Source organism: Helicoverpa armigera, chromosome 6, assembly GCF_030705265.1.
Source record: "Helicoverpa armigera isolate CAAS_96S chromosome 6, ASM3070526v1, whole genome shotgun sequence".
In the NCBI taxonomy this organism is placed as follows: Eukaryota; Metazoa; Arthropoda; class Insecta; order Lepidoptera; family Noctuidae; genus Helicoverpa; species Helicoverpa armigera.
The window spans coordinates 5964039-5980284 of record NC_087125.1 but is presented as its reverse complement, the minus strand read 5'-3'; the positions used below and the strand labels follow the sequence as shown (position 1 = coordinate 5980284).

The 16246-nt window shown below is 47.0% G+C and overlaps 2 protein-coding genes across 2 annotated transcripts; both read left to right on the top strand.

Moving 5' to 3' along the window:
• The first annotated feature begins 497 nt into the window (after positions 1-497).
• Positions 498-2531, top strand: LOC126054103 (serine/arginine repetitive matrix protein 1-like). The gene has a single exon (XM_049838162.2). The coding sequence runs from the start codon at positions 498-500 to the stop codon at positions 2529-2531; it is 2034 nt and encodes a 677-aa protein (XP_049694119.2).
• A 5839-nt stretch (positions 2532-8370) lies between these two features.
• Positions 8371-15782, top strand: LOC110371902 (adenosylhomocysteinase). The gene is made up of 5 exons (XM_021328343.3): positions 8371-8506; positions 8608-8666; positions 9302-9492; positions 14111-14263; positions 14660-15782. Exons 2-5 carry the CDS (start codon positions 8645-8647, stop codon positions 15584-15586), a joined length of 1293 nt encoding a protein of 430 aa, XP_021184018.1. The 5' UTR covers positions 8371-8506; positions 8608-8644; the 3' UTR covers positions 15587-15782.
• The last annotated feature ends 464 nt before the right edge of the window (positions 15783-16246 follow it).

Sequence of the window (16246 nt, the reverse complement as noted above, 5' to 3'; positions counted from 1 at the left end):
GTGCCTCAATGATCCTGAAGCTCTGCCGGTAGAGATACTCATGCCGGAAAGGTTCAGGGGAGAGGCCAGACAAAGAGGGACCCAGGGAGGGGCCGCTCCTGACCAGTCCACGCTAGTGGACATGGCAAGGATGCGGCCATACCCGCGGAGGTGCAGGCGCACTAAAGCGGTGGTCGTTTGCTCTTCGTACAACGAAGAGCAAACCTTTCGGCGGGTTTGCTGAGCCGGGTTGGCCGGACAGCAGACGGAGGCATGCATAATGCCGCCGCCGAGGGCTTGGCTTAATCGCCCGGCCCAGAGGAAGGACACCTCATGATAAAAAACCACCCAATCCTAAGTTTCGGGAGCGCGGCGAGGGGATGAATGGCCGTGGGGGACACGGTCGTTAGCGCTCCCCCCTGTTGGGGCCAGCCGCCCCCAACAGTATGTAGGCTTGCCCCGGTATGAGGCCACTGCCGGGGTGGACGAACAATTGCTCTCATGATCGTGGGAACTATATGGATTCTGACACAAATAAAAACAAAAAAAACAACAACGAAGAACTAAGGGAGTGGGATGAGGACTCGGACTCCGAGTCCGTGTCCAGCGAGGGGGATGCGGGGGGTTTTAAGCTCCCCCGCAACAAGAAGGACCACCGGGCCGACGCCTTCCTCAAGAGGAGGAGGGAAGACCCCGGGTCCTCCTCTGGTGGTCGCGGGGCCTCGGCCAAAAAGGTCGCCAGGAGGCCCGTCAGCGAAGGGTCCGCTAGGGCTTCTGGGGGTGGCGGAGGAGCGGCTCATCGGAGCTCCTCCTCCGAGGAGGAGTCGGCCATCGGCTCCGACCGGGAGCGCAGGGCGGACTTCGAGAAGACGGTGGAGTCCGCCATCAGGCAGGTGGCCTTAAAGAGAAAAAAGGCCAGCAAAGACGGCGCCATTGAGGCCGCCACCGCCTCCATCACCGCCGCAGCGGTGAGCAACTTTGGCCGGGCTCCCGTGAGCGAGCTGGCCAAACTGCAGCAGGAGGTGGGTCGTCTGACGGCCGCCCTGGAGTCTCTTGTGGAGGAGAACAGGAGTCTCCGGGCGGAGCTCGCTAAGATGCGCGAGCAGGGGGCGGAGCGCGGTGGGGCCAGGCAACAGGCGCAGACTGCGCCGGCTGAGAGCCAGATCCTGGCCCTAGTCCGTCAGGAGATGGCGGCCTTCCAGGCTCGCTTCTCAGTCCTGGAGGGCAGGGTCCTGCGCCCCCCCCTCGCGGCGTCGAAGCCCCCAGCGGCCCAAAGGGCCTCCTATGCGGCCGCGGTTGCAGCGGCACCCCCACCCAGAAGGGGACCGCCGAGCAAGCCCCCTGTCGCGGCGCCGAACGGACCGACCAGGAGGGCGCCCGCTCAGTCAAAGCCCAAGACCGCAAGGGCGGTCCAGGCGCAGAGGCCCCCGGTGCCACCGTCAGCACCGGCTCCGTCGTCGGCACCAGTGGCGAAACGCCCTCCAAAGCCGACACCGTCTGCGGCCCCTACCTCTTCTGCCACTGAGTCTGAGTGGCAGGTGGTGGGGGAAAAGAAAAAGAGGCGGAGGGCGGCCAAAGCGGCCAAAAAGAAGGCCCAGAAACAGCGGCGCAGGGAGCGAGCCGCCGCGGCGAAACTCCGCGCCCCCAAAACCGCGGCTGTAGTAGTCACACTACAGCCGGACGCGGTCAAAAGGGGCGTGTCGTACCGCGACGTGCTCGCCCAAGCAAAGGAGGCGGTGAACCTGCAGGAGCTGGGTATCGCCTCCGGCCTCCGGCTCAGGGTGACCGCAACGGGCGCCCGTATGCTGGAGGTCCCAGGAGCGGCCAGTGGGCCCGCCGCAGACGCTCTAGCCGAGAGGCTTAGGGCGTCCATAAGTGCGGACGATGCCCGAGTCTCCAGGCCCCACAAGTGTGCAGATCTGCGCATCATGGGCCTGGACGACTCAGTTACTGCGGAGGAGGTGGTGGCCGCCGTCGCTAGGACGGGTGGGTGCTCTGCCGACGAAGTGAAGGCGGGCACCATACGTCCCGACTTCAGGGGCACGTGCACCATCACGGTGAGCTGCCCCGTGACGGCGGCCAAGCGCATCGTAGACGGCCGAAGATTGCTGGTTGGCTGGGTGTCGGCGCAGGTCAAGCTGCTTGACCCCCGACCGCTGAGGTGCTTCCGATGCCACGTCGGGCATCATGTGGGTGTTCGTTGCACCTCGGAGGTCGACCGCAGCGCCCTCTGCTTCCGCTGCGGTCAGCCCGGACACAAGGCCGTGGCTTGTAGCGCCGCGCCGCACTGCACTGCGTGCGCGGCGGCTGGCAAGCCGGCCGAACACCGGGCGGGGAGCAAGTCCTGTGCCCCACCCGCCAAGACCAAGAGTAAGGGCAAGGGCCGGCCGTCCGTCGCCGCCACCACCACCACCTCCGCAGTGCCCACAACCGCAGCTCCTGCGGCCGCCGCCGCCTCCAACGCTGCCGCCGCTGTCAACGCCGTCGCCACTGCTGCTGTCGCGGCGCCCGTGTCTGCGTCTCAAGAGGAGGAAGACGTGATGGAGTGCTAGTCTGGCTCCATTGCGCTTCCTCCAGGCGAACATCAACCACTGCGCCCGTGCCCAGGATCTGTTGCTCCAAAGCATGGCGCAGTGGTCGATCAACATCGCCGTGGTCGCTGAGCCGTACTTTGTCCTTCCCAGGGATGACTGGGTCAAGGACCTTAGCGGCTCAGTGACCATCATATCGTCGGCCGCCGCTGGTACTCCTTCCCTCGAAGGGGTGAAGAGTGGAAGGGGTTGCGTCGCAGCACGGTTCGGGGAGATAGTCGTCGTGGGGGTGTACTTCTCCCCGAGCCGAACTCTCGCCGAGTTCCACAACTCCCTCCTGGAGTTGTCCGTCGTCGTCGGAAGTTATTCCCTCCCCGTGATAGTGTTAGGGGACTTCAACGCCAAGAACTTGGCCTGGGGTTCCCGACGCACAGATGCACGGGTAGGATGGTGGAGGACTGGGCGCTGGAAGCAGGCCTGGTCGTCCTCAATCGGGGTTCTGTCCCCACGTGTGTACGGATGCGGGGCGAGTCAGTGGTGGATATCTCGTTCGCCAGCCCGCTCTGCTACCGCGTGTCTTTGACTGGCGCGTGGAGGAGGTGGAGACCTACTCCGATCACCGGTACATCCGGTTTGACGTCTCCGCCCAGAACCCTAGCGCGCCGGTCCTGCAGACCCCGAGTGGTCCACGTTGGGCGCTGAGGCACCTTGACCGGGAGCTTCTCCTGGAAGCCTCAGTCGTGCAGGCCTGGGTGTCATCACCGGACAGGCCCGCCGACATCAACGACGAGGCGGAGTGGTTCCGGGAGACCATGTCCGAGATTTGTGACGTGGCCATGCCCCGAGTCCCGCCAGGACGCGCCCGACGCCAGGTGTACTGGTGGTCTTGCGAGATCGCGGCCCTTCGAGAGGCGTGCGTCGCTGCGAGGCACCTGTACACCAGACACCGCAGGCTGCGCATCCGCCCTCCGGATGCAGAAGCCAGGGAAGCAGAGCTGTACGAGGGTTACAGAGCTGCGAAGACCGCCCTCCAGTGGCCATCGTCCAGGCCAAGGAGGTGGCCAATGCGGAGCTGCTGGGGTCTCTGGACAGGGACCCGTGGGGGCGCCCGTACAAAATGGTGCGGGGCAAGCTCCGCCCATGGGCCCCCCCGCTGACCCAGAGTCTTCGGCCTCAGCTGGTGGAGGAGGTGGTGAGCGCTCTGTTCCCTTCGCGCGGGGAACACTCTCCCCCGCCCATGTCTCTGCAACCCGCGGTGTCAAGTACGGACCACACTTCCGACGACGACGATGTCCCCGAGGTGACTGGGGTGGACCTGAGAGTGGCGGTGGCTAGGCTGAAAGCCAAAAACACCGCCCCAGGGCCTGATGGCCTGCCTGGCAAGGCCTGGGTCCTGGCCCTTGAGGCTCTCGGGCCTCGACTTAGGGGGCTTCTCAGCGCATGTTTGGAGAGGGGCCAGTTCCCACTTCGTTGGAAGACAGGGAAACTGGTCCTCATACGGAAGCCGGGGCGCCCTGCGGACTCTCCGTCCGCATACCGGCCTATCGTGTTGCTCGACGAGGTGGGCAAGCTCTTTGAGCGAGTTGTCGCACACCGCCTCGTCGCGCACCTTGGGGGGATAGGGCCGGACCTTGCGGACCACCAGTTCGGTTTCCGCAAGGGCGCTCAACGGTGGACGCCATCATGCGCGTGAGAGCTCTCACGACGGGGGATGCTGTGTCCCGGGGGGGGGTCGTCTTGGCGGTGTCTCTTGACATAACCCTTCCCTGGAGTTGCATCAGGGAGGCACTCCGGTATCACCGGGTGCCGACCTACCTTCGTCGCGTGGTCGAGGCCTATCTGTCGGATAGGTCCATCATTTACCCTGGTCACAACGGGGAATGGAACCGGCGAGATGTCGTGCGGTGTTCCGCAGGGGTCGGTACTGGGGCCGCTCTTGTGGAACATCGGCTACGACTGGGTGCTGCGCGCCGACCTCCCTAGCGGCGTCAGCGTGGTCTGCTACGCTGACGACACGCTGGTTCTGGCACAAGGGAGGTCGCACCAGGAGGCGGCCGACATAATGACGCGCGGGGTTGCGATAGTCATCGAGAGGATCCAGCTGCTGGGACTGGAGGTGGCCTTGCACAAATCCGAGGCCATGTGCTTTCATGGGCTTCGGAACGCGCCACCTTCAGGCTCCCAAGTCACGGTGGGGGGGGCTACCATCGGCGTCGAGAGGGCGATGAAGTACCTGGGACTCGTCCTCGACGGCCGGTGGAGCTTCGTCGAGCACTTCCGACGTTTGGGCCCCAAACTGGAGAAGGCAGGTGCTGCATTCAAGCGGCTCCTGCCCAACCTGGGAGGCCCAAACGCCCCCTGCCGTAAACTCTACGCGGGGGTCATGCGGTCCATGGCCCTTTACGGGGCCCCGGTATGGGCACGTTCGGCACGGCCGCGGGCTGTGCACTACCTGAACGTGCCCCAAAGGGTGATAGCCATTAGGCTAATCCGGGGGTACCGCACGATCTCCCGCGAAGCAGCTGGCCTACTCGCTGGACTGCCACCGTGGGATCTGGAGGCGAGGGTCTTCTTGCGCCTGTACGACTGGCGCGAGGAGGCTCAGCGCCGGGGAGAAACCCCGTTGCCGCGGCAAGTTGTCGCGCAGCGGGCGGAGCTCCGGCGCGATCTCATGGTGGCCTGGAGGGAGCGACTATCGCAACCCAGTGCAGGGCACGCCACCATCGTGGCGGTAAGTCCCCTCTTTGAGGAGTGGCTCGGGAGGAGTCACGGCGCCCTCACGTACCGCATGACGCAGGTCCTCACCGGACACGGTTGTTTCGGGAGGTACCTGCACCGCATCGGTCGTGAGGAGGCGCCCGGTGTCACCATTGTGCGGACAGCCCCGAGGACACGGTGGACCACACAGTCCAGGTGTGCCCCGCATGGGAAGGGCACCGCCGGGTCCTCGTCGAGGCTTTGGGCGGCGGCGACCTCTCGCGTCCGGCCCTGGTTCAGGCCATGGTCCGGGGCGAGAGGAATGGGATGCCGTCGCCTCCTTCTGCGAAGCGGTCATGCTCGAGAAGGAGGAGGCGGAACGCCAGAGAGTCCGCACCTCTCATCCCGGCCGCCGCGCTGGACCAGGTAGACACCATGGGCGCCGGGTGTCGCGAGATGACTCCCGGCCACCGTAGGCGTGGGTCTGTGGGCGGTGAGTTCGGGTGGCTCATCGTCCCTCTGTCTTCCTAGACGACAGACCCGTGTCGACGGCGCGCGTTGTTCCACGCGCTCCTCAAAGAGACGTCAGCAACCCCAGCGGGGCCCAGCAGGGCCAAGGCCTGCCGGGGCTGCGGGTTGTTCGAAAGAGATACCGCGGCCCTGGTACATAAAAGGCCTATGACGGAACACGACGATTTTAGTCAGTAAGAGTCTGACACTCCCTCACCGCTGCTAACCCACAGCGGGAGGGGTCATTTGATGATTTTACGTCGATAAAAAAAAGGTTCTGCACCTCGAAGAGTTGAAAAACTGTAGGTTTAAGGTGTAATAGTAGTATTATAAGTTTGACCGCTGTATCTGTTTGTTTGACTGTGGCACCTTTGCTCTTAAACTGATTTTGTAAACCGATTCGATTCGGATGCGTTTTTTTAAACAATGGCATAGCGTTGGATCGTAGATAAGTTTCATCTAAATTGACTCAGCTGTTTTAAAGGTTTTACCCTGTTTAGTCAACAACTGCTGCTGGTACCTATCTCGGAAAACACGGACTACAACTGAAAAAAAAAAACAAACATTTAAAAACTCTTAAATAATGGACAAAGATATTTGATAATATCAAAATATATAAAATGTTTGTACTAGTCTCGTACATAGGTATGTATGTAGTATGTTCCTACGTTACCTCCCATACAACCATTTTTGGTCGCAGATATGATAAAGATGTAACAAGTCGCAACAGTTTCGTAACAGGTACGACACAACGTGACTGTGTAGGGATTAGCTTTTATGTGTTGTAACGGTTCAGTAAAAATGTGACGGAAACTAGATTCAGTACCTTTGTGTGGTCGCTGTGTCGATACTTTACAGCTTAATTGGTAACCACACATTTTAGAAACTTTGCGTTTGGTTTGTAACCAGTGTGCAATGTTGACACAATTGTGTTGTAACTGGGTAGTAACATGTGTAGTAGATGTTCCAGAACACTTTAACAAGAACTTGCATATATAAAAACATGACGAGAGCCAGTTATTCTCAAACTGTCTATGTTTTCTGCCGTTATCAACCTTTTAATGAAATTTAAAATGAGTAAACAACCAAAAACCTTACATAAATTCCGATGGACTTCAACTTTTTACAGAAGAGTTAAAGAAATAAGTACGTCCCAAAATATCTCAAGTAATTGTACTCGTACGAGTACATATAGGTTTTTTTTTATTTTAATAATTATTTTTTAAATGATGTTGCATTGTTGGTAGGGCAAATTGACGGATACCCATTTTATTGAACTTAATACTTATTCTTTTCTAGACCATTTTCGGGAAAACAGTACGGAATTTCGTACCGAGGAGCTTATTGGTATAGTCCCTAGTGCCAAAGGTTCAACTTTCGAGCTCCAAATCGCTGTTTTTTCTTATTCTCGGCCAAAACAAGACGTCTTCGTCTTTAACCCAAGTACTCGGTACAAGCGATATTAATTCTGATGAGCCTTCTTTGGTTAGAACAATGCAAAAAGGCATCTTGATAAAAACTTTGGAAAACACTGTAACCAAATGTTAAGAGAAACCATCTTAAAAATCTAGTAATTTTGTAACAAGTTACCGTAACATGTCGACACGTGTCGACACATTATCGTAACTTTGTGACTAGTTGCGACGAGCATATTTTTCATAACAAACATCAAAAAATTTTTTTCATAGTTCATTATTTATCAATTTTATGAGTAAATCTTGCTAAAATAATTTGTATTAGGATTAAAATATTTGATATTGTATATAAATGGAAGCTTTTGAGTACTCGATGTGCATCATTTTATATTTTTATTTTATTTAACAAAAGTTTTTCTTTCGCCAGAATTATTAAAACATGATATTACGGTGGCGCGTTGGAAATATCAACATATTCAACGAAATTACACAGTAAACTTTTTTTCCCAATAAGATTTGAGCATTATAAACCATATTAATTAATAAAAACTAAAACTTTGTTTACTTCATTATCATACTTCAACCATCATTATGGGATTTCTTGTATTTTGTATTATGTCGTCGTGTCACTCACGCACGAGCCAACGAAATTGATCGAACGAATGAATGATTGAATGATTAGTGCGAACTCTGGTTAAAATATGGTAACAATGTTACGACACGGCGACGTAAATTAGAAACCAAATGTTACTTGTTTATTGTGTCGAGATCTTCCCCATTTTTAGTTGCAGCGACGGCGCTAACACGGAACGTCGACGAGATTATGTTTCGAGATAGATCAGTGTCGACGCTAAGTGTCGAAACGGTTACGTTATGTTCGCAAAAATGGTTATATGGGCTATTAAAGCACATAATACCAGATTTTCACGTTGCGACCCATAACAAATATATTGGCTTTTTGCTTATCGGGCGGACTAAATTATCCAAAAGGTTCCGCGGCGGTTAAATCAGTCAATATCTTCGCAATCTTATATTTTGGAAATTATTATTATAGTTTTCAAACCTTCTGGCTAACTGAAAACTATCGCAAGGGCTGAACTCTACTACATTTATTGGTCAAAACGTCTTTCCAATATTAAAGGAAATTTTAGAGGAGAGAAGTTAATTTTGGCAAGCTGTTACGCATTTTATAGGGAATCCTAAAAACCGACACAACCCAAAGGCCCGCCAAGGCCACGCCTGGACCCAGATGTAGGCATTATCATCTCGTTTGTCGATTCACATTATCTGTGGCAGAGCTCGGTAGCAAGCTGCTGTGAGCTGTCTGTGTCAGTCATTCTTCCTCTGTGTTCTGGGCATAGCGCTGCCTGTCAGGTCTCGTATCTTGTTTCTACCCGTGTTGTGCTGTAATTTGTATTTTACTGCTCTTGAGTGGAAATTTACACTATATATTCTAACCATTAAACCCGTTTTAGGATTCTCCTTGGGTGATAATTGCAGTTCGAATTCATCATGAAGCCGCCGTACAAAATTGGTGAGAGTTAATTTTAAAAATTTTCCATATAATTAAATATGTTAAATAAAAATATATATACTATTGATAACTTACGAAATAAGATGCGGCTTTTCTTTGTGTCTGATGATCTGAGATAATTTTATAGGTTATCTTACCATGCGACTGCGATCATCGCCGGTTATAATCGTTTGGCATGTTATCGTTTAATCTAAATCGATGGCAAGTCATTCATATATCCTAATTATATCTATTGAGGCGCAATCTTTCCTACTGTTTACATTGATAAAATTGATTGTGTGTATAATTTTTTGATAAAATTACCGCTAGCTTAACGCAATAACGTTAGGCAATATTGATGTGATGGTAAACTGAATAAAATTGTATTTTTTTTAATATAAATTTTGGAAGAAACTGTATTGGATTTAAAGTCATCTAAATACTAAGAAATTTCATCACTATTGCACAAGAAAAAGATAGCACCTATTTTGAGATGTATTAATTTGAATGTAGGTTTGCAATAAAATAAAAACATGTTTCAACATATTAAAATTTATGATAAATGGGCACTAAGTATTTCTATATTTAGGTTCTTGGATACAGGAAAAATTAGTAAAGACAATAACTTATGCAATTTTTATCTACTTTTATTGCAGCCGATGAGAAGTTGGCAGAGCTCGGTCGCAAGGAGATCATGCTGGCAGAGAAGGAGATGCCCGGACTGATGGCATGCCGTCGCAAGTATGCCCCAGGCAAAATCCTTAAAGGAGCAAGAATTGCGGGCAGTCTTCACATGACCGTGCAGACGGCAGTGCTTATTGAGACCCTCATAGAGCTGGGAGCTGAAGTAAGTGGCTAGTCATTGGTTTTTCTGCCATAGGATTTCCAGTTGTTGTTATACAAGTACATACCAAAATAGAAACTATACGGCACAGCTATGTAATTGTTAATTCCCGTACACAACTCAATATTCATGTGCAGTGTGGGGTAATGAATGTGTATTTAGTTTTAGTATCAAAGTAGATTTTTTTCATGTAGCTGATTTAAGGATAAAATTATTGTTTACTCGCTGTTTAGTGCAGCTTCGCTTGTATGCTTAGACTACTCCTTCCCTTAACAGGATAAAATGCAGTTAGTACAATATCTAACAAATAATATGGATTTCTATAATTGGTAACAGAATGTTTTAAATCGGTTGATTTTATTCTTATTCTAAACATATGTAGCTACAATGCCAGCAATGTGTAATCCAGCTGATATCATTAATGAGTTTTTTAAGTATTACTATGTAAATGGAAATATGTTAAAAATATCCAACAAAGTTAACAAAAACTGTAATATATAATTTCTAGTGATAGACTTCACTTTAAATCCATTGTAGATCTTATCGTGCAGAGATAAAATTTATCATGAACTAATCAAATAACATAGATATTCTTCATGTCAATATGACAGGTTGAGGAAATGAAATACATAAGTAGATAGATATGTCACCGTAAGATTACAAACATCGTTGGATTACAATCTATCTCGAGAGATTGTAAACTGTCGAATTATTGTGAACTGTAACATCTGATTGCAATTTAACGCATTACTTTTCGCTATATTATAATCTATCGATGAGAAATTGTCAAATTGTCAACTGTCCGAAAGCTCTCCCTGATTGGTCAGTCTTTTTGTAAGATCGACCAATAATCCGTTCTGTTCCCATTGAGTTCCCGTAGAGTTATGAATGAAATAGAGGTGTCAGTTAAATAAAATAAATGCTCTTCAAAAATTCTTCAAGGATTTATTATTTAGTACGAGTATGTAATTAATATTCCTGACATATGGAGAGAACAAATTGTAACGAAATATTTATTCTATATTATTTAATCCCGACTTTTAAAACCGACCGCGATAAAATCCGTAGAAGTAGTTTTATTTAAATGAAACTGGAAAATTATAAGAAACTTAAAAAAAAAAAAAACAAAACAATTAGGTAGTTTGTCTTCAAACACAAATTCATTCCTAACTCTACGGGAACTCCATGGCAACAGAACGGCTGGTCGTGATTGGTCGATCTTACAAAAAGACTGACCAATCAGGGAGAGCTTTCGGACAGTTGACAATTTGACAATTTCTCATCGATAGATTACAATATAGCGAAAAATAATGCGTTAAATTGCAATCAGATGTTACGGTTCACAATAATTCGACAGTTTACAATCTCTCGAGATAGATTGTAATCTAACGATGTTTGTAATCTTACGGTGACAGATATATACCTACTATAATATTATCTTACCACGAATTTGATTTGCTTTGTGTAATAATGCCAAGTGAAGCATTATCAAACCACGGCCCGCCATGACTTCGGAAGATTTGTAGTGCGATAAAATATATTCCGAATGACGCATTCTAATAATATCTTAACCAAAATAACGAATTAGGATTAACCGCGTTTTAGAACGTTCGACGTTCAGAACAAGAACTCAGCCTATAACTTTTTTTTTATTAATTAAATGTCCGTTTTCTGAACAACCTATTGTTTATCTCGTCGTCGCAGCCAAAAAGCTTCCATTAGGTACTGGAAAAAGCCCTCCTTAAGCTTTAGCAAGGGGGGGATTTTCCCATACTCACCGCGCTGGGCACGCGTATGGTGGTCTTTATATTTTACCTCTGTTATGAGTAGATAAATCTGTCGATAAGTATGCTCAAAAATTGACCTTAATAACTCAGATTGTGACCTTAATGACCTTAGTTACGCTTTTGTGTAGTCCAAACAGGCTTCCAATATATCTGCAACTGGCTTCCACCAGAGGTAACATCCTTGTTTCGTGCGTTGGTACTACTAAGCGTATCGGGGTAGCTTTTACCTTCTCAGGCTTAACTGGCCTTTTTCCAATTTCAATTAAATTCTAAATTTTATGCAGATGATAATGTTAAAATAATATTGTCGCAGATAATAAGCGAGACGATATAGGTACTCCACGTGGCGGTGCTTTAATCAACTATGATGATGTAGTCGACATTACATCCGAGATTTATTTTGGGTCCATAGTCTCCATTTAAGACATAATCACAAATGTGGTCAAAAATAGTAAATTTTAAATCTTAAAAAAAATTAAGTAACAATGCCTATGCCTAGGTATTATATTCTTTTAATTTATAGTATAGGCATAGGCAGGTAGGGTATAGGGTAGATCCACATGTTGACATTAGGGCATGCAATTTCGGTAAAACAAAAATTACCGGTAAAAATTCGGTAATAAAAATATTTTTACCGGTAAACCGGTAAAACGGTAATTTTTGTATTTTTTTTTAAATGTGATAATATAACAATAAGATTGGGTAGTCTTAAAGCAAAAACTAAATAAATATGCAAAGTATAAGGTGGTAAACGTTTTTTGTGACGTGGGACGTAAAAAAAAAACATGCCAGTACCATCCGTAAACGATGTCGCCGACAAAATGCAAGAGAACGGCTGCGATGGTACGGACATGTAAAAAGGAGTGACACCTGAGGACATCGGCAGTGTGAATGTGATACTCAATCTCAATATACTCGGTCAAAGGCGCAAAGGCAGGCCGAAACCGTGGTGGTTGAGTGTCGTAATGAATGACATGAAAATCTGCAACTCGAAGAGGAAGATGTCTATTCAGGAGGATAGAGCGAAGTGGAAGAAGGAAGATACGGAAAGCCGACCCCGTCACAAGACGGCATAAACGCAAAGAATTACCGTAAAAAAATATATTTTCATTAAAGTGAAAGCCCTTTTTTATGGTCAATTATCAAATGACAGCCTAGACTCTTTCTGTCTAAAACCCATGTGTTTTAGTAGGCGTTTTATGGACCAGGGTCGCGGTAACTCTTTCGAACAATCCCGCGGCCCCGGCAGGCCTTGGTCCTGCTGGGCCCCACTGGGTTTGCTGACATCTCCCTGAGGAGCCCGTGCAACAACGCGCGCGGCTGACACGGGTCTGTTGTCTATGCAGACGGTGGAACGATGAGCCACCCGAACTCACCGCCCACAGACCGACGCCTACGGTGGCCGGGAGTCGTCTCTCGACCCTTGGCGCCCGTGGTATCTTCCTGGTCCACTACAGCGGCTGGGATGAGAGGTGCTACTTGCAGTCGCTCCGCCGTCTCCTTCTCGAGCATGACTGCTTCGCAGAAGGAGGCGACGGCTTCCCATTCCCTCTAGCTCCGGACCATTGCTTGAACCAGGGAAGGACGCGAAAGGTCGCCGCTGCCTATTGCCTCGACGACAACACGGCGGTACCCTTCCCAGGCAGTGCACACCTGGACTGTGTGCTCCACCGTGTCCTCAGAGCTATCCGCATGGTGGTGAAGTAAAAGCCCTTGCACAGTAAGGTCATTGAGTAGGTAAAATAAGCATTAGCTACATTTGTACCTAGTATGAGCTGACAGCTATGAGGCAAAGCTAAGAGGAAAAACAGATTAATTTAGATTTTATAAATTAAGATGAGAAAGAAGATTTGTATCTAACGTAGAGATAGTTAAGGACACACAAGTTTACTTTCCTAAAAAACAGCAACTTTAACACTCTTACAATACGTAATGTATGCAACAATACATTATATTCAGGCTACATAACAAAGATTTGACGTTAAATGAACAATTGCTATATTTTATCAGAAAAAAGTAAAAACCGGTAAATTGCCGGTTTCATATTATTTTTACCGGTAATTTAAAACTCGCAAAAATGGGCGATTTACCGGTAAAAACAAAACCGGTTAACCGGTATTGCATGCCCTAGTTGACATGTAGAACCCTTCTAGTCTTATTATAACTACAAACACACTATAATCATCTACCTACTACATGGAATCCACGTAGGTATCCATCTACATATTTTATGTATGAGGTGGGTAAGAATAGCCACAAAACCTAAGGTGCGGGTCGAATGCTTCTCTTCACTATAGAACCAAAATTGCATATGTATGGGACATACAATGAGTAACATTTTGTTTGCTATTACATATTTCTGAAGGTGTCAAAGATTAAAGAATCACTTGTTATCTTCTTTGTTAATAAGTAGGTACCTACGCGTAAGAATCGTGCTGATATTTATCATCGTCTGTTGGCCCCTTTATCTTTTGACCTACGATCTGTTTTGAAATATATTTACTTATATTATGAAATAATATTTGCAATTCATGTTTTCTATTCAATTGGTAATATTTAGACTATTCACTGGTGACGTTTTCTTAAATAACATGTTTTGCTTTGATTGTGCGTTTATTTCTAGTTCTAACTTTGCATCATCTGCCTTTGAAGAAAAGCAACTTGACATCATGACAATATTCATGTACCTATGTAGTTATACAATGATATTATACACAATAGGTACATTTATTCAACCACGTTCATGATTGTTTGATACATGTAAGATCCCGATTACCTAAACCTTAGTAACGTATCATACGATTAGCTTACCAACAAAAACATTCCTTACACAGGTTCAATGGTCGAGCAGTAACATCTACAGTACTCAAGATGAGGCCGCTGCGGCTCTGGTTGCTGTTGGAATACCCATCTACGCATGGAAAGGAGAAACCGAAGAGGAATATATGTGGTGCATTGAGCAGACATTAATTTTCCAAGACGGAAAGGTAATAAGTGTTCAATGGGTTTTCCTATGTGCATAGGTACTTACATTAGAACCGTCTTCATAACAAGGAAAACCTTATTTAAACTATTTTTTACCCTATAGTCATATACAACGTTCAGAAAGTAATACATTAAACGGATTTAATTCCACTTTAATTTATGTGGGTACAAGAAATTTGTATAATTTACTTAACTTTCCAAACAGTTATATATTTGCACCTTTGGTAAATTAAGTACCTATTAGAGAATGTGGCTCGCTGCTCATTCATAAATTGCGCAATATCATTAACGATAGCGAAGGTATCTAAGTCAGTCCGTTTTCCCACATTTTATATATATATATTATATACCTACGCACTTTCGAATACTATAATTAACAGACGTTTTTAAATTTTCAGCCCTTGAACATGATTTTGGATGATGGCGGTGATTTAACAAACTTGGTTCATAAGAAGTTCCCGCAATTGTTGGACAATATTAAAGGTATTTCTGAAGAAACAACAACCGGCGTTCACAATTTGTATAAGATGTTCCGTGAAGGTCTTCTGAAGGTTCCAGCTATCAACGTAAATGATTCAGTAACTAAAAGCAAATTCGATAATTTGTATGGATGCAGAGAATCCTTACTCGATGGAATAAAAAGGGCGACGGATATCATGGTCGCTGGAAAGGTCTGTGTGGTCGCCGGCTACGGAGATGTAGGCAAAGGCTGCGCTCAAGCTTTTAAGGGATTCGGTGGTAGAGTCATTGTCACAGAAATCGATCCCATCAATGCTTTACAGGCAGCTATGGAGGGATTCCAAGTAACAACTATGGAGGAAGCTTCTGAAGTCGGACAGATATTTGTAACCACCACTGGAAACCTTGACATCATTACCAAAGAACACTTCCTGAGAATGAAAGATGATGCTATTGTTTGTAACATTGGTCACTTCGATTGCGAAGTAGATGTTGCCTGGTTGGAAAACAATGCTAAGAAAGTAAACATTAAAGCGCAAGTTGACCGCTACGAACTTGACAACGGAAATCACATCATTGTTCTGGCAGCCGGACGTCTTGTTAACCTGGGATGTGCCACAGGTCATTCATCGTTCGTGATGTCGAATTCTTTCACAAACCAGGTCTTGGCTCAAATAGAACTTTGGACAAGACATAATGTATACCCTGTCGGAGTTCACACATTACCCAAGAAGTTAGATGAGGAAGTAGCTGCTTTACATTTGGACCACCTTGGTGTTAAACTTACAAAGTTGACACCGAAACAAGCAAAGTATATTGGTGTCCCAGTTGAAGGACCATACAAGCCAGACCATTACAGATATTAAACACCAGTGTGAAATAAAAAATAAGTCATAAACAACTCGCATTTCTTAAAATCACTCTAATATTAAATATTCCTTAAGAATATTTCTACATGCTACCAAACAATATGATTACCTAAAAATCAATCATGTTTGTATGTTTAATCGCAGAAAACAACAATGCTGATCGTAATTAAGTAAATACATAATTAAAAACTAACCACTGTTGAGTATTTATTCCTTTTGTTTCATTTTCAGAAAAAAATCTTTTTTGCGATGAAAATTGCGGGTACGCGGTAATTCACTGCATGTAAATAATCCTCCTTTTCTTCCATCAACGATGATATTTCGCCATACCTATTAAACTTTTGTCTCCTCTAAAACAGTGGGAGTTAGTTCAAACTCGATAATTAATCTCGAATGTCACTTCTTCGAAGGCAGGCGCCTCGAAGTCATTTAAACGTGCCCAAATTTCATAGCATTAAAATATACCAAAATCTAGTAAACCTAGTCTAGTCTATTGATTCAACATAAGAATCACACATTGAAATAAAAATCTAGAGCTCCTGAGACGTAAATATGAGCAAGCTGGGGACAGGAGAATCGCTAAGAGGAAACGAGATAATAAATTAAGAACTGAGTCCAGTGCAGACTAGCTAAATGTGGCATTAAAGATTTAGGGCT

What these genes read in the sequence shown, in the direction of transcription:
- LOC110371902 (XM_021328343.3), top strand. Translation starts at nt 8,645, where the DNA reads ATGAAGCCGCCGTACAAAATTG. An exon ending in TCATAGAGCTGGGAGCTGAA is followed by an intron (nt 9,493 to 14,110) that starts GTAAGTGGCTAG and finishes TTCCTTACACAG; the next exon opens with GTTCAATGGTCGAGCAGTAA. An exon ending in TAATTTTCCAAGACGGAAAG is followed by an intron (nt 14,264 to 14,659) that starts GTAATAAGTGTT and finishes TTAAATTTTCAG; the next exon opens with CCCTTGAACATGATTTTGGA.
- LOC126054103 (XM_049838162.2), top strand. Translation starts at nt 498, where the DNA reads ATGGATTCTGACACAAATAAAAACAAAAAAAACAACAACGAAGAACTA.